We start from the raw sequence: 18,758 nt of genomic DNA on the forward strand, positions 1-18,758 counted from the left end.
TCCCCGCTACTTTTAATTTCAATTTTGTGAGAAACTGTGTGAACTAAATATTTTACTGATGACAATTAAACTATGTGAACTAAATATTTTACTGATGACATGGCCTCATAGAGGCGAATGTACACATCAGCAGACTGACGGCGATAAGAATCAAACATCTGCATGCAGACGTGAGTAGACATAATACAGACAGATGAAAGTCTGTGTGCGTTGCAACATTGGAACACCCAAAGACGGGATTTTTCCTCCGTCTGTATGCATAAGTATATCTATTGATGTAAGACCTTGGCTTAAAAGATTGAAGTAAATTTAATCTTGAGGTATCACAAGATTGAAGTAACTCACAGAAAACGTTTGTGAAGCGTATTGAATGTTATCTCAAAACCTTTCTCCTTCTCCCTTAGTGAGTCGAGGAAAATGATACTGAACAATGAAGAACAACATTATATAAAAATAATATCTATATTTGCCAACAAAACCGATTACATCTTCATAAATCTATTAAAATTCATCAGTCTCAGAAAATTACTGCGAAAATAACGAATCGTTTTACAAAGCATCACAATATATCTTCTAAGATTACACGTTTTCAATACCTAACCAATCCTTGGGATTCTTCAAGACTTCCATGAGCTTTCCTTCTTTACTATTCGGGTCTGGAATGTGCATGTACTCCCATCTCTGTAAAATAAAAGCAAATAAATATTAATTATTAGTAAAAATGAAGAGATGTTCTAGTGATAAACAAAGATTAACCTGAGAAATGTTGAAGATAATTAACGTTCAAACTGTACATCAACCACATTCAGATGCTGGGTCAACATCTCCATGAATAAATTTTATGTAGTTTTTGGTAAATGAATTTGAATTTAGAGGTTTTACAGTATCACTACAACTGGCACATTTCCCACTTTCATACACATATATTTTCTTAACAGAAGGGCTACGTCAAATTTTTTGACTTCCTCATATTAAAAATAATCATCAAACTGAAGTTAATGCTCACAAAAAATCTATATTTACTTATTATTTATAATTTTTACAAAGAAACTCTGATATTATATCTTACATTAATCGGAGTTGTACATGTGACTGATGAGTCTTAAAAATGAACATGACTTTGATAAAATTCATCAGTATATATCTAAAGTAGAGGAGTATTTTATAAGTAGTAGAGAAAATGCATTTCATAAACATAAAGTACTCTGGTATCATCTTGAGAATTTATTTTCTCAGAAGATGAAAATAATTGCATACTTCAAATTCGCAGACATGAAACCAGGACATTACTCCATGCTCCAAAAGAAATGGAATTGTTGATAAAGTATAACACCTCTATGCCTAGTTCACACTCTCGCCAAGTTGGTCTTGACATCCACAATGCAATGTGACCAGTGCCTGGATGGAATCTATATTTATGAATACTCGGCTGGTCACGAGCCTTCGGTTGGTTGGCCTTTGCTGCCTCGTCACGACAAAATTAGAAGTGAAGGCGAGTGAAGCAGCAATCCACACTTTCGCGCTTGTCATTTCTACGCACTTGACGAGAGTGTGGATGCGGCATTATAGTGAATAACCAATAGAAAAGTCCAAAACCTATTTTTGTTGAATCTATATTATTGAAAGGACTACAATAATTATTGTCAGAGAACTTACCGCACTCAATGGCAGAGACATCAAGATACTCTCATATCTGGCTCCTGGCGTGTACAGTCCAAATTTCGTTCCTCTGTCATAGATGAGGTTGAACTCCACATAGCGACCTCGCCTCAAAAGCTGCCACTTCCTTTCAAAGTAACCATATCCATCGTCTTTATGACTTTTCACTGGCAAACAAAATACAAAATTACAACATTTTCAACTATTTTGAGAGTCAATGATAGAATTACAACATGTTAAAGCATTCTGAGAGTCTATGATGGAGATATCATTGGAAAAGAGCAAAGTATAATATTCTTTTCCTCTCAGTTATGCTTGAGTTGGAAAGAGGTTTGGTTTTCTGCACAAGACATAAAAATGGAACCTGTACAAATAAACACTAATAAACATGAAATTATCACATATTAGTTTTACATTGGTAGGTGAAGATATCTACAAAAGATGGTGATCAAGACAAATTGATTCAAAAATATAAATTTTAGTTAAAAATGTTGAACCATATCATCTTAATCCACTGTCACAGACCTATAAGAAAAGCATTATTCAATCAATCAATTTTTCTTCAATCTTATCATTCTATAAATTTTTGGGATTTGAGTACTGAGTACTTGAGCCATAGGTTTGGGCCAATGATTGTTATTTTTTCTATTAACTAAGTTAGTTAGCTTAGGCTGTTTTATTTTTGATCAAAATGTATGAAGATAATTTTTGTATTTCTACAATATTTTGATTTTTCTGTGATTATATTATATTCCTCTTGAGTATTATTCAAATTATCTCAAATTTGAATTATTAACAAATTCTGACATAAATGATTATCATTCTTATTGTATCGATGCATGCTTCTTATTGTTTTGACTATCAATAATCTAAAGTCCTGGAAGTTCAGAACAAAAAGCTTTTCGATTATCTCCAAATAATTTATTTATTACAGAAAAAAGAAGACTACAGGCATTAAGCCCAAAACAGTATTCACTACAATTTACAATCGTATTAAGCAAGTTACTAAAAAAGAGATACAGTAGGCCTACATGCAATTTACAAATACATAAGAAAATTATGAGGAAAGCATAAGTATTTGGAAGTAATCTAAGTATAAGTAATAGACACAGAATTAAGATAATAAGTTATAAAAAGAATACAATTGAGCATAGAAACAGGTTAAAGGGAAACATGTGCCACTGTAGAAAGATAATTGATGAAAGCATAGGAAAAAAGAAAAAAATGCGTTAATAACTACAAAAATATTCAAGTATAATAGTTAAGGAATTTAAACTGTAGACTTGATTTACTCTTTAAAACTAATAAGAAGTATGGACATCATATAAACTGAACCTATTCTGTCACTGAATTCAATGAGGGATAGCCTCAATAATGCGCCTTCTAACCTCACTAATAGGGCCATGCACATCAACACCTTCACAAATGCTATTGAATAGCCTCAAAACTCTATCAAGTGGAGAGCAGAAGTTATGAAGGGCCCTTTACCTTGGTGCATGAAAGGTCCTAACTCTTCTGACATTGAACGTAATGAATTGATATGAATAGAATTAAAAAAAAATATTATCAGATATATTGTAGAATTGTTTAAAAATAATATAAAAAAAGAATCTGCTGCCTTTTCTACTTTCTAAGCACAATTTACGAGAAGCTAATGTGGATCATTACATAGTTGGGGCAATAATAAAAGCACGAATAGCCAATGCAAGAAAATTTTACCCAGAACACAAAAATTGATGAGATTTGGATGGAGATGTGCTGCATTGAACAGAGATGCTTGGAGGAGAAGATTGAGCGAGGCTGTGACCCGTACTGGGTTGTAAAGCCAAACAAGAAAAAGAAGAAACACTATTCACGAGTAATATGAGGTATAAGTAGATTAATAGATCAATAAAATAAACTGTAGTGAATAATTACCAAGAGGTATGTAGGATGGAATCACTGCTTCCGCACATGATTGCACAAAATTGAAGCATTTTTCTTGTGATGGTGTATCTAGATCATCGAAAAATATTCCACCAACTCCTCTTCGTTCACCTGCAATAATAAACAAAAACAACTGGATAGAATACATTCATTTCAAAATAATTTCACTAGCGCAACAGTTTCCTTAATGCTGTTCTACTCAATTTAATGATTTAGTCGATTAGTCTAAATTGTTTAGTCTATATTGGACCAAAACATGAGCTGTGAGTTTGAACAAGACGTTTTTTAACTAAACAGCACAACTCTTAATGGATCAAACTACGAATATCCATTAATATTATGATCATAGAATTATGTAATAATATTCTCCATTTTCTAATGATAACAGACAACATCTTTTTGTTTCAAAAATTGTGTGATGTTTTCTGCCTGATTATGTTCAAGAAACTACAACTACATCTCTGTGAATTCATCCTATGAAACTATGTTAAAAATAATTGATATATTATCAGTTACACTTTTCAACGGGAGCACAAAATAACAGGAAGCAATAGAAAGCATCATAATATGTATTTCTTTCCTGTATAGGGCTACTTGTAATATAAATATAAAGAGAATAAATAAAAATCTCAGTACCCTTTTTTTAAAATATTTTGTCACGACATGTTTCGGTCATTTATGCCATTATCAAGTGATATGAATTAAATAAATAAATACTAATGGAAGATTCTTATTTTGATCATATGTTAGTGTATTCATATGTTTTTATGAACTAGGACTGTAAATTTTGGGTTTAAATTCGCATGATTCTATCAAAAACTGAAAAAAACTGGTAATAAAAGTCAAAAACTGAATGTCAAAGAAGAATTTCATATTTATAAAGCAGCAAAATTAAACAGAGATAAAATAATAAACTTAATCCAATTAGACACCAATAACCCCATTTTTGATAGAATCATGCGAATTTAAACCCAAAATTTACAGTCCTAGTTCATAAAAACATATGAATACACTAACATATGATCAAAATAAGAATCTTCCATTAGTATTTATTTATTTAATTCATATCACTTGATAATGGCATAAATGACCGAAACATGTCGTGACAAAATATTTTAAAAAAAGGGTACTGAGATTTTTATTTATTCTCTTTATATTTACATCATAATATGATATTTTGATTTCCTTATATCTATACTTGTAGCTAGAATACATTTCTATTCTACTATCCTTGAATATTTAGAAACAAGAATAACATAAACAATCCTATCTAAACTATCCACTCGATAAGCTATGGAAAACGCAGAGAATTTTTGAGTATGAACTTGTCTAGAGAGACTAAATTTAATATTTATTCTTGTTTTATAGTATAGAGAACTTCATTAAAATTAGAGAAAATCCTTGAAAATTATAGACAACAAAAGGTGGTATTGTATTTCTAAAAGCTCTTTTAATGTTGATGCAAATATTGTAATGTCATATTTTAATTGATTTCTACATTCGTAGTTATTATATTATGGGGGATGAATGCATTTTTTAACATTTGAAATTGTTCTATTATCTTTTATCGTAGCTGTAAGTTCAAGTGGGAGATTCAAAAAAAAAAAATGCTAACGCTTGAGAAAACTTAATTAGAGAAGTAATCGAATAATATTCTACCTCTATGTGTTATATGAAAATAATCGTCACACCATTTTTTGAATTTAGGATAGTAGCTCTTATCATGCTTATCACAAGCATCTTTCAAAGTACGATGGAAATGTCTGGCGTCATCTTCATTCAGGTAATATGGCGTCAGGTCGGTTCCCCCTCCAAACCACCACTGTAAAAATTTATTGTTTTCAAAAATGAATCGAACGTCACAACAAATATAAAAACAGATTTATTTTCATTCATTTGAATACAATACTTTAGTACTTCAGTGAAGAGTCAATTATGTTTTACTACAAGTAAAGACTGATATAGATTGTTAATTACTGAGTGCAAGTTCTAAGCATGCACTTTACTGTTAATGTTGAAGTAATAGAACATACAGTTCACAGAATGATATCAATTACTTTAGTCTCTTGTGATGAATAGCCTCTAATAATGTACTGTATTATCTTTGTCAGAGAAAAGTTAATGTTTGATCATGCAGGGTTTTCAAAAGGTTTGATCGCATGATAAAATAATAGACAGTTAATTTATAGCCACTGATTTCTAGGCAAACCAAGGTAAAGATGTACAAAACATTGATAAGGCCGGTTGTGACTTGTGGAGCTGAAACGTGGACCATTTTGAATAGAGATGAAAGGGCGTTGAGGTCTTTCGAGAGAAAGATGTACAGGAGGATATGGGGACCAGTCTGCGTTGAAGGAAACTGGAGAGCCAGATTTAACAATGAGATTGATGAAGCAATTGGCGAAAGAAATATTATAAGGTGTATCAAAGCAAAAAGAATAGAATGGCTGGGTCACGTGGTAAGAATGAGTGATGAAAGAGTACCACAAAAGCTGCTTGATGAAAGGATGATGGGCACCCGAAAAAGAGGAAGGCCAAGAAGAAGATGGGTCAGCGATGTGATGGAAGATCTCCGTGTGCTAGGTGTGGCGAACTGGCGGCAGGGAGCACAAGAGCGGGATGTATGGAGGCGTCATGTAGAGGAGGCTAAGTACCGACTGGCGTACGAGTGGCCACCGCAGTAACTAAGTAGTATTATGATTATAATTATTAAAGAAATAATCAACATACTCTTGAAAACCAACTAACCGTACCTTGATAGTTTATTTTAAGAAATTAAAAAATGAATACACTTATTGGTTCAGTTGTTTGCATGTGCTCCTGCTAAGAATTTTCAGATTTATCAAGTGCCTTGTTTCATATATTATATCATCTATATTAGCCTATTCCAATTGCCATTATAGATTTCAAGTTGTTAATTGGAATAATTAATGAATATCAGTAGAATGATACATCTAGGCTACTACTCACATGTACAGTGTCTCTATCTTGTACTTCGAAATAACGATAGTTGAAATGTATTGTTGGTATCATGGGATTTGCTGGATGGATAACTGCACTGACTCCTGCCGCAAAAAATGGCATCTTGTCTCCATGGGAGAAATTTTTCCCTCTATTGAAAAAAGGAAGCAATGTCAATCTTTCAACATGCTTTTTATCCAAGAGACATATTATATGAAATGCATAAGTGAACCAATTCATTTTCAAGTTTATTTGTGTAGAAGTGGAGGTGATATTGGATATAGCAAAGATATTTGGAAAAGAAGTGAAAGTTGATAGCCTAAAACGTCTTATATTTATAAATTTTGTCTTATCAATATTAAAAATATACAGGTGAAATATTGGGATAGATATCATGATTGTATTGCCATAAATACATGGAATTTCTGTAATTACATTCGTAGTTGAATTGAGAATGATGTTGGTGTAACAATTACAATATTAGTTTCTCATTATTTCAATAAATAAGTAGTTGACAATATCTAGTCTTGTTGTTCAATTATCTTTTATTTTTTCAGACTAATCAAAATAAATCAAATCAAAAATCGATACCAATCAGAAACAATGAACTGAATATCATCCTCAAGTTGTAAACCAACTGAATAGGATTACTAAACACCTTCTGTGATGATTCAATGATAGAATATATTGATTGTAGCTCTATTAATGATTGAGATGTTGATAAATAGCTTAAATTCTAAGCTTCACTGCATTAAAAATTAATTACAGAATGTTTCAAAAAAGAGCTACCAAATTGAATGATCCATAAGAATTAATATTCATTGAAATTTGTATAAATCAATATTTTGAGCATTTTATCACGCACTGAGTGAGACCCAGAGTCAGTATTGAGTGCCGGTTGCACAAAAGCCTGCTAAATTTTAACCGTGAATAATTGCAAGAGAACCTCAATCAATTGAGAGAATTGCAATCATAGAAGCTGATTTTCTTTCCGGGATAGCCTTCTCCAATTGGTTCTCGTAGATTTGATCAGGATTAAAATTAAACAGGCTTTTGTGCAACCAGGCTTGAGTGTTACAATTTTTTCAAATAATTTATTGTATTTCTGCTGACCTGGCTTTCATCTGCTGTATCGCAGCTGGTGGCAACATGCCTGAGACAACTGAAATATTCACTCCAGCTTTTTCGAAAATTCGCCCATCCTGCATAATACAAGTGATACCACCCCCTCCCTCCTTCCTCTCCCAGCGATCAACTTGAAACTTTGTCTCTACATCTTCTTCCGCTTCTAATGCACGACAAAAATCAGCCTGCAACATCAAATAAAATAAAATTTTTCCAATCGATAACTGAGTTCTCCAAAACCTACTATTAGACTAATAATTACCAATAATAGAATAGGTAAATTGATAGCTAAGAAAAAAATGAGTATTTAATTCTAGGTCCACCATTAGTATATCAAACTCAAATACTGGGTTTGAGTTTGAGTTCTATAATTTTTCAAAATATTGTAGAAATAACAGATGTAGAATTATTAACCTAATGTCTCTTTAGTTGGTAATTCTATCTGCCAAAAATTCTTCGTTTACATAATGATATTATTCTATTGTTCCTCTGATCAGACTGAAATTCCTCTTTCTACTTCCATAGTTAAATATCTATAGTAGTACACAACCCTATTGTTTAGCATATAGCTGACTCTGCATTGTCTTATTTATATCTCAATTGATTAGTTTTAGTCAGTTCTACTCAACCACTTGGCTCCCGAAATTCTTAAATTCGGTTTCTTTGTAGTTAGTATGAAAAAGTTTCAATTTTTGAAACTTAGTCGTGTTGTTCAATCTCTCAACTTTTGACCAGTAATCTGGATAGATGGAGTCAAGAAAAAAGATGACAGAAAATTTATATTGTCTGTGTGGAATTGAATATTCATTCATTGAGCAGAGATTTTTCTTTAACCAGACCTCAAAATTGGTTATCAAAACACTTTCCTGTAGGTTGTTTATATCAATTACCTGTTGGTTGGCCTGAAGGCTGACCTTCCAATATGTGTAATTATGATGCCGCATCCACACTCTCGTCAAGTGCGTACAAATGACCACGAGCGAGTAGATGGCTGTTTCGCCAGCGCTCGCCTCCACTTACCATTTCTTATATTTTTATCGAGCGAAGGCCAGCCAAGTGAGGGCGAGTGGCCAGCCGAGCATCTACAAATGGTCACATTGCAGTGTGGATGGCAATACCAACGCCATGATTACCAGCTTGGCTAGCGATTTGGCGAAAGTGTGGAATAGGCATGGAAAAGGCCTCAAAATAGCTTCATTTTAGAAAACTTACCTGTATTTTCATGATCATGAGCTCCATTCTGGTTTTCATATCTTTGCTGTTGTTTTCTAGAGTTTTAATATTCGTAATTGGTTCCGCCATGAATTTGGATGTATCTATTGTGCCCTTTTTGGCAGCCATTTCAGCTTTTTTCTTATTCAAGTCGTACACCAGTACACCCGAAGCAATCAGCGTACCACACACATACCTGAAACAAGTGAGATAGTCAATTTTCTATGCTCCATTCAAATTCAGTAGTGATCAACCAGACGATGAGATTCAAATAAAAGTTATGTGGATTACACAATGTGCGTTCAAAATCTGATTAAGGCTGAATTAATCTCTTATTACTCTATAATTATAGTTTAAAAAGTGTTTTAGTTATAGTATCGAAGTAATAAACCCAATAAGAACGTGAAAGAATACTGAGAATCCAGAAAAGAGCAATAAGAACGGTACTAGGAGTGGATAGGATTGAGCACTGCGGAGACCTATTCAAGAGCAGCAAAATCCTGACAGTCATATCGCTCTATATTTTGGAATCAATAGTGCAAGCAATGAACACAAATCCCACACTAAGATCGGATCTTCATAGCTACAACATGCGAAACCAACACAACCTAAATCTACCTCAACACCGAATAAGAAAATATAGCAGATTCCCAACATATGCAGGGTCTTTTTTCTACAACTTGCTAACTGGAAACCTGAAATCAATCACAGGAAATAGAGTTTTCGTGAAACAGATAAGAGGATATTTGACTGACCGGTCATACTAATACATAAATGAATATGTAGATGAACACACCTACATACACAGGAGATAATCCTTAAAATCATGACGACTCCTGCAGCCACAGGACTGCTGGGAAGATGGATAAAGTAAAAAGTAAAAGTAATAAAAAAACGTAATCAGAGATTTAAAAACATATGTAAGGTGTTCACTAAAATACTTTGTAGCTTTTTTATAGTAGCTAATCTGTCAAATATTTAACTTATTCCAGTTCAAATCCTGTATAATAAAGGATGTTGGAAATCGTATAATTGCATAAATATCAAACAATGGATACATATGGTATTTAATTTTAATAAGAGGTATTAATTGCTATCAAGAATTTGTGGTTTCACTTGGCATGTAGATAACAATAACGTAACTACCTTAATACTTTTCCTTTCTCCCTTTCATAAAGCGTAAGACTGCCCAATATATGAGCTTGTTTGAAAAATGATTTTAGCATTTTAATACAAATAAGAAGTTTTTTACAAATTATTTATAAATCCAACACCACAACTCTAATGTTTTGACATGAGATATAGGTTAGGTTACACTGGAGACTTGATCGGAGATTTGTCATCACCGATGACCTGATCAGAGATCTCACCTCAAACGGAAATAATTCATAAAAATTATCTGTGATTCAACAAAGAATAGATGATTTATATTTATAAAAGTACAGAATGACTATTTATAAGGGAATATTGTTGAAAAGTGTGATGTTAAAAGTGTTTGGAGAGATATATTTGACTGTGATTCAATCAAAAGGGCTAGACATTCTTGAACCAGTTCATTATTCAACAACGGAAAAAATACTCCGTCTATTTGATAAATAATAAATTCTCTCTATGATAGAATTTTTAATTTCTATTTCGAATTTTGAAAAGATTGCTTATCATTCTCACGACGACGTTGGGGCACTTGGAAACAGCTGTTCATGCACAGGGTTCAGGAACATATTGATTTCGAAACTCGTTGTTCTGAATTTGAAAGAAATGTTCTAAGCTTTAACTTTCATCAAGAAATTTTCAAATTTCGATAGTAATATATTCAATCTAGCATTTGAAAACCTTCCATGTTCATGACATTCGACTTGAAAGCTTGCGTAAACGGTTTGTTTGAACTCTGACAGTCGCAGTGTGACTTTTCCTAAACCCTGTGCACCTTTCCCATAGTTCCCTTCTGCAGTATTTGCGGTGACAGCAGGCTAGCAGACGATAGATTCGAGTTACATGTAGTGCGAATTGTGGAATGTGGTGACGGGGCATTAGAAGAATAACAGTTATGATTATTCTCTAATCTTTATTTAAATGGATAATTGTGATTGAGAAATGAAGAAGTTTACCTTTAAAGGTGTGTTGGATGGATTCCGTTCGTCTGTAAGCCAGCAGACAAGAAATGATCAAGAAATAGTTGAGACTCTCAGGCCGGAGCACTTCGAAGTTTCTAAGGTAGGAGCACACCTTTTAGTTACCTGATCTTTCCTCAATATTATTGTAAATGTACATTATTTATACTCTCTATTTTCTGCCAGCATTAAATTTATTCTAGATCTGCGCGCTACTCACTGCAGTGATAATATATTCAATGCGTCAAACTGGTAATCCGCATAACTGCTATTTTATTTACTACAATGATACATTTTGCCAGAAAAAACTCAAATCATTGTATGATCCTAGAGTAAACAATTGGAAAAATGAAATTATGTCGTTATTTCGATAACAGTAGCCTACCCTACTCTTTTGGTTTGACTTACTGTATCTTTCTTGTTATTTTGCTTTTCATCATAATAACTGCTATTATAAAGAAAATTTATTATAAAATGGAAAGTAATAACAGAGCTAAATGTTTGATTTTAATTTTATTCTACTTTATTTGGACTTGTCCGCTTCGAAAACATTAAATGGAAACGCGATTACTATATTTTTTAGTGTGACCTTTCTTCACCACATGAAGAAGTGTAATTTTTCATCCATATCCATTAAATAAGAATATGAATATTTTATTTGTTTAAGAACAATTACAGGATTGCATGGGACATTGTCATGATAGTTATAATATTAAACTACATATGTACAATAAGAATATTTTATATGAATGAGAACATTTTATTTATTTATAACATTCTATAATAAAATAATGATCTTGAACCGGGTTTAAGGCCTACCCGTCAAAATGTTCTTCTCTATTGATGCTTTATAATAGCATTTATCTTAAAATCGGTATTAAAAGTTGATCATTCAATACCAATTATTTAATATTTACATTCTCTAATACTTATCTAATTAATATATTATTGCAGGAATAAAATATTCCTGTCTCTTAATAACTTGAAAAATGAATAAAATATGTGCTGATCTTGTAATCTCAATATGATTCCTCAAATATACCTGAGCAAAAAAAAATCAATTATGATTTGCTCATTTTAGTTTAAAATTTGAAAACACTGCCAATAACAATAATGTAAAATTTCACAATAAAACATATGATTAATGAATTATACTTGTGATACAAGTTTTTTTGTCCTGTAAGCTTCAGCTTATCAAAGTAAATCTATGTTCTATATGCATCCTTCCTCAGAAATATGAATTATTCCAGTTAGAAAAAATAATAAAATAGAAATTCGTATTGTTTTACGATAAATTCATTCCCCTTCCAATATGTTTTACCAATAACTGTTTTGTAATAGTTTAATTCAAATCATTATTCAACTTAATAACTTCACATGTTACTATCCATTGACCATTTTTTTATTAATATCATCTTTTTTTACTGAGGATGATGCCCACATAAGCTTTTTGCTTGTGCGTGGGTAATGGAAATATTTAAATGGAAACTGGCCCTAAGAATTCAATTATTTTTTAGTCGTGGTGTTCTAAGGAAATCAACACTATATTCGTAGTAAATTACTCTAATATATTTTAAATAAGGAATTTGTGTATCACGATAATATTTACAACTAATATTCCTCTTTTGATTATTATCAATATGGTGCACTGGGACTATACATACATTTCACCAAATATAATTCTATGTATAGTGACTGCTTGTTGATAATAGTAATTTATTTTCTATGTAGAGATTTATTCTTTAGACTGGTTCCTTTTAGATATTCTAGTTATTAAATTCATTTGTCTGCTAGATTACCCTCTTCAAAAAGTTCAATATCCCATTTATAAAAAGTGAATTTGACATTTTAGGTGTTTTGAAAACTCAAATGACTGTTCCACGTAGACTATGGACAGTTTTCCACTATCATTACTCACCAATCTACTTCCACTATTCAACTCTTTGAAAAAAAAGTTATTTAGTTTTCCTGAGTGAATTTTAGTGACAGTTAGTCAATTAATAGGCCTATATACTGAGATATTTTCTTGTGGTATAGTACTCCCACTTAGATTTCTTGTCTTTCTATCTACAAATAGATCCTATCAAATATATTATATTATTGTGTAGACAAAAACCTTACCAAAAACATTTCAACACTTACATTAAACATTTTTAATATATTATTATTATTTTGTGACAAAAACCTTACCAGTCTTCTTTTTGCTTGTTTGGGAGCACTTACACCCGGTTGTACAGAAGCCTGTTAACTTTTAATCCGGATCAAATGCCATGAGAACCAATCAGAGAAGCTATCTTCTCAGAAAACCTTCTCTCGTGAAATTTAATCTTGATTAAATTCCAACAGGCATTTGTGCAATCGAGCCTCAATGTAATAATTTCAAATATACTCAATATTGTTGTTATCGTATTCGCGATGACTGATGATAATTTGTTTCGATAAGTGTGAACCCGAATTTGAAAGTCGTCGATCTATAATATGAAAAAGGAAAAAAGCTTTGTGATAGGAAATTCACGAATGACGCATCATCACGTCTCAACTACTGGACTGATTAACTTTTAGTATATAAAAATTCGACTGAGTCACTGCCAATATTGTAGAACCGTTCCATAATGAAATAAAAACACACATATGTTGTCAAATTCTACACAGTTTTATCTGGTACAGGACCATGGTTTCGTGACCACATTTTCAAGCTGACTAAAGCTAAAAGGTTAAGGTAAACATTGAATATGAATTGATAAAATTACAAATACAATTCATATTCAATGTTTACCTTAACCTTTTAGCTTTAGTCAACTTGAAAATGTGGTCACGAAACCATGGTCCTGTACCAGATAAAACTGTGTAGAATTTGACAACATATGTGTGTTTTATTTATTTTTAGTATATAGATTCTTAATTTACCGAGGATGGTTATAGGCCTATTGTCAATTCTTCAAGGTTCCAGTTTGTCAAGTTCTCAGTTTGTCAAGGTTTTAATTAGACCTTTGTGGAGAACGTATTACCTGCTAGTCTTGTATAAAATTGATATTTTCCAGTTTTCCAAAATCAATACTATCTACGAGATTGATGAGTGTTGGAAACCACCCCAAATCGATTCTCTATTTTATTATGTGTGTTGGTGTAACAAAACAAGGTTACTGTTATTTGATCAGAGCTGACCGATCAAAATAATAATTACTGATGAGACCTTGTACGGTGAATTAGTGAGGATAGGTTATGCGTTGACGACCCTAATGGATTAATTAAAACCGATGAATGTGTTAGTGGTGTTGGTACATGGCAGAGAGTGGGAAAATGTGCTCTAATTTGTTCCATTACATGCTCGGGGCGTAGTCAATCCCTAAACCCATTCAAACTCAATTCTATCTTTTTTTCATCAGGGATTGAATTTGTGTTTCATATTGTTGAACAGTACTCGAGCTATTTTCATCAACTAAAAAAATTTAATTATAATAGGGATAAAATAAATTAGAAATTTCATTTGTTTAAATGCAAATGAATGTATTATAATATATTGTCAATGCTTGCAGTAGCTTTGTGGTGGTTGACAGAATTCAATTTGGATTTGATTTCAAAGTTCAACAGTAATTAACAATATATTATTTTTAAATTTGAATTTGGGTCTATTCTATAATCAACTGTTAGTTAATAACTGTTCTAGTCGTGTTCACTAACGAAAACTATTGAATAATAAAAACAGTATATCTCTCAGGCAGTTTCATTTCATAAAGCCATTTTCCATTTGTTATGCTATTAAGCTATTTTTCTTTGTTGTAGCACGCCACATGTTATGATATCCTGCAACCTTTCTTTTTGTAGAATGTTGCATAATTATGAAGCTCTTTTTATAGAGTTTCTTTTATATTTCTCTATGATAGTAATAGCATTGAGAAAAGATAGCATAAGAAGATATCCCATGGTAGAGAGCGTTTATGTTCCAAATTTCACTGTGAACTGAAGCAGGACCTCCTATATACTACCGGACCTGAGCCTAGAAAAAAAATGGCCGCCGTATGTGGTGATCTTATAGAAATTCCAACTGAGAAAAAATCTCTAATCAGCTGTTAGAGAGCATCTCAGTTTGTCTAGTTCCCGTTTAAAATATCAAAATATCAATGCCGGCCACCACCTACGGCGGTCATTTTTTTGTAGGTGCAGGTCCAGTATATATAGTAAGTCCTGACTGAAGCCGATAGTCCTAGTAGATCTTTTTCTTGAAGCTATGTGAAACTGGTAGTCTCTCTTCTTCGCCGTTCTTACACTGTCACCCGGCCAATACAGTAATAATAGACAGTAGTCAACAGTAATCGGCAATCTTGAGTTGACAAAAAATCGGCTTTGAATTTAGAAGAAACACGACCTATACCATGGGATATCTTCTTATGCTATTTTTTCTCAATGGTAACAGTTAAGCTGGATTATTATGAGTGAAGATTTCAGAATCTGAGGTTTCAAATTTTCTGTTCATTTACATTTTAGTTAAGAGGTACATAATTTGACAACAACCTCCTTTAATTATGCTCTTGTAAATTATAATAGTTTTTTGTCTCGCAACATTTTTTAATATTAAGTTAAGTCCTAACGACTTTAGTTATAGACAAGTCAGGTCAATAATTTTGAATAATCAACACTAAATTTACATAATTCAACACTAGTAAATCTAGGTAGGTAAATCAACTAAGTAAATCAAAACTAGTCTTGATTACTGTGACGCGCGACACAAAACCAAACTTGAATCAAAACGACACACGACCAAACGCCGAGCGTTCGGAAACGCGTGCATGAATCGAAAGGACTATACAGTGTCAGTAATTGTAATAGAGCTATACCCAGAATCAAATCGATCCACCTGTGTCAATAGTGCAGGAATCACTTGTGCCAAACTATCATTTAACAAGAGCTGATAATGTAGTTAACAATATCGAAGCTTGGAAGTTGATTTCTTCTCTAATCAAAATAGGATTCCTAACTTGTCTTGGTTAATATGAGTCTAATGCTAGTAACAAGGGTTTGACCGTATTTCTTTCTTGTATTCGTAGTTTTTATGGTAAATGGTAAATAAGATATGTCAATAATTCTTTCAACTTTATTGAAAGTTCGGGTTCTAGAATTACCGTTTTTTGCACTGTGTATTCTAGATATTTTTATTTATTATAAGGTAATTCTAGTAATGATCTGGATATTTTAGTGATATAAACTCCAACACATCACATTCATTATCTTATTCAAATTTGTTTTTTCAATTCAGTACGTCACTCACAGCTTCTCGCATTCACCTCTGTATAAAAACCTTCTTGTTCAGGTTGGAAGAGTAATCAACAATTATTAAAATTGCCGTATATATATCTACAGTCTGTAGAAATAATGTTTTTCATATAATTTTCAAACGTCTTACTCAATTCTGGATTCATAGTATTTAGGTTTAAGGAATAGATAATCATAAACAACAGTTTCAGATTGATTCACTTCCAAGTGAATGATTTGAAAAACTCATAAATTTAGATCAAGTTCCTCTTTCTCTTGATATATATTATTCTTCTGCGGGGTGACATTCATTTTGTCTGATATTTCGAATTGTCCAGTATTTAAACTATTCGTTATTCATGTTTATTATCTAAAATTATCAGAACATCTCGAATAATATCAACATAATATTGCCATTTAAGAGCGAAAACCCAATCTTCCCAACCTTTTATTTTACCTTGAAAATATTATTCAACAGAATCTTCACACACGTAGCCGTCTTCACACACCTAACTACGTGTTGCTAGGGATACGTTTTCGACGTTAAAGACGTAGCCGTCCTATTTCTCAATGTTGAAGCGACGATACAATGGTTTGAACAGGGCAGATTGCGTATCATAGATTTGGTAGAATGCTAGATTTGCATTGGGAGATAGAACGCCTACGTCTTCTGAAGACGTATTTCCAGCTACGCCCCCCGCTAGGTGTCAAAAAACCTTTAGGCTATGTTCATCTTATTTTATACACAAACCAATTTGAAATCTGGCAGGTCTGAGGAACTACCTTCCTGCGTTTTAAAATTTTATCATCACACTGCACACTATAGCCTACACAGCACTTGGAATTTCTCACCTGAATGATCAATTTCATCATTACAGTAAATGCGAGTTGATGGTAGAATGATTACAATTATTCAGCTGTTACTAGTTATTTACTATTAAAAATCAATCTGTTCAACAGTTTTTTAAAAGCATTATTGGACAAATTAGAAAATAATCTCATGTAATCAATCAACCTTGATAGGTGCGACCAAGGAATTCCCATTAATGCGATGCATTAATTTTAAAACGTTTTCCACCAAAATGCTCACATAACACTAATGAAGTTTGCTTCCTGCAATCAGGCTTAACGAAAGTTTGGGGGCTTAACGTCATTTCACGTATCCTCCCTGTCGCGTCATCAAGTCACCTGCTTTCCATCTCTTTCTTCCATATCCCTTCTTCCTATTTTCCATACTACTTCTTCACCCCTTTCGTACTGTCTACTCCTCACTTCCAAATCTGTACTACGTGAGGGAACTCGCTCGCACTTTCAAGTCCTTGTTGGTCTTCTGAAAGTTTCGTTATAATTATCAACTTTGTTTGCTTAGCAATAAATTTAACTACGCTTATTAATACTGTGTTAATAAACTTGAGGGATAATTCTGAGCTGTGTCAGTTTTATCTTAGCAGTAAGCAAAAGTAAGTTAGTAAGTAAGGGGAAATGATTTTAGAAGGATCATTGTCCTTTCCAACCAATTCTCTCTTTCTTCTTTCGCTTCTCTATTTTCAACCCTCTATATTCTATCCTGATATCCACTGCAAAGATATAACATGCTTTCGTAGATTTGGCTGTTCAGTCATGCATGATTGGAATTCATGTATTCATTTATTAATCCAATCACTAATCATTTATAGGAAAAGAACTACATGCAGAGTCAAAAATTAGTGTTTTTTCACTCGCATTAATATGAGTTCAATTTTCACTCCAGTATCACCATAAACTAAACATTTCAAATCTTGTCTGTTAAGAAACAAAATCGAATTAATAATATTAATAATCCACTCAATGATCATCATAAATTAGTTTAGTGTAGTTTAACCCAATCAATAAGGTTTGTTGAAAATTGTAACGCGACGTGACATTAGATGTCGTTAGTCTTCTAGATCAGTCGTCTAGATCACTTAGTCTTCTAGATCTTAAGAAGCGACGTGACATCAGATGTAGTTAGTCTTCTAGATCAGTTAATGCCTTTGTAATGTTCACATTGAGACAAAGCTAGCACATGTGAACATAATAATATGATATTAATTCATCTAGCAGACTCACGTCACGTCAAGTCACGTCTAAGTCGCGACAAGCCTAAATGCCATACGAATATTATTGCCATCATTCTAATCTGAATAGAAAATCTACTAAACATGAACTATGGAAACTACCTTGATTTAGCTTAGTGTAGCTTCTACTTAGTTCTCCTGCTACTCCTAGTTTTTCTCCTAGATTTTTCTATGCTTTGCATTTTTTGACCAATTCATATTTATTTATTTATTTACAATAACATGGATGGACATTCGAAATAATGTAGATATACTGTGCCTTCTGCGTTGAAATGACATAAAAATATGTTTCATTAGCTGGAGTTAGGGCATCTAAGTCCCCTCTACCACTCAACCTTTTCGAAATACACTCGGCGTACAGGGCTTGAATTTGTTCAGACGCTTCAACCAAATATAACGACGCTATGAAGTAAGTATG

The 18,758-nt window shown here is 32.6% G+C and overlaps 2 protein-coding genes across 2 annotated transcripts in view; one reads left to right on the forward strand and one right to left on the reverse strand.

Annotated features, from left to right (window-relative positions):
• Nucleotides 1-446: 446 nt before the first annotated feature.
• On the reverse strand, nt 447-10,205 carry LOC111055341 (oxygen-dependent coproporphyrinogen-III oxidase). Its single transcript, XM_039432930.1, has 8 exons — nt 10,030-10,205; nt 8,884-9,079; nt 7,660-7,856; nt 6,556-6,697; nt 5,245-5,407; nt 3,577-3,696; nt 1,657-1,826; nt 447-681 (listed from the first exon to the last, which is right to left on the reverse strand). The coding sequence occupies exons 1-8, from the start codon at nt 10,107-10,109 to the stop codon at nt 580-582; spliced, it is 1,170 nt and encodes a 389-aa protein (XP_039288864.1). The 5' UTR covers nt 10,110-10,205; the 3' UTR covers nt 447-579.
• Nucleotides 10,206-10,601: 396 nt separating this feature from the next.
• Nucleotides 10,602-18,758, forward strand: part of LOC111054315 (syntaxin-binding protein 5-like) — a 375,057-nt gene continuing 366,900 nt past the window's right edge. Inside the window, exon 1 of the mRNA XM_039431956.1 lies at nt 10,602-11,097. Within this exon, the coding sequence (XP_039287890.1) occupies nt 10,978-11,097 (120 nt within the window). The 5' untranslated portion in view covers nt 10,602-10,977. The remainder of the gene's footprint in view (nt 11,098-18,758) is intronic.

Source organism: Nilaparvata lugens, chromosome 7 (assembly GCF_014356525.2).
Source record: "Nilaparvata lugens isolate BPH chromosome 7, ASM1435652v1, whole genome shotgun sequence".
NCBI lineage: Eukaryota > Metazoa > Arthropoda > Insecta > Hemiptera > Delphacidae > Nilaparvata > Nilaparvata lugens.

Excerpts from the sequence above, each read along its gene's own strand:
- LOC111055341 (XM_039432930.1), bottom strand. The coding sequence starts at position 10,109 with ATGCTAAAATCATTTTTCAAACAAGCTCATATATTGGGCAGTCTTACG. Across the intron at positions 7,857-8,883 it reads TCATGATCATGAAAATACAG|GCTGATTTTTGTCGTGCATT; the intron begins GTAAGTTTTCTA and ends TTGATGTTGCAG. Across the intron at positions 1,827-3,576 it reads TCCATCCTACATACCTCTTG|TGAAAAGTCATAAAGACGAT; the intron begins GTAATTATTCAC and ends TTTGTTTGCCAG.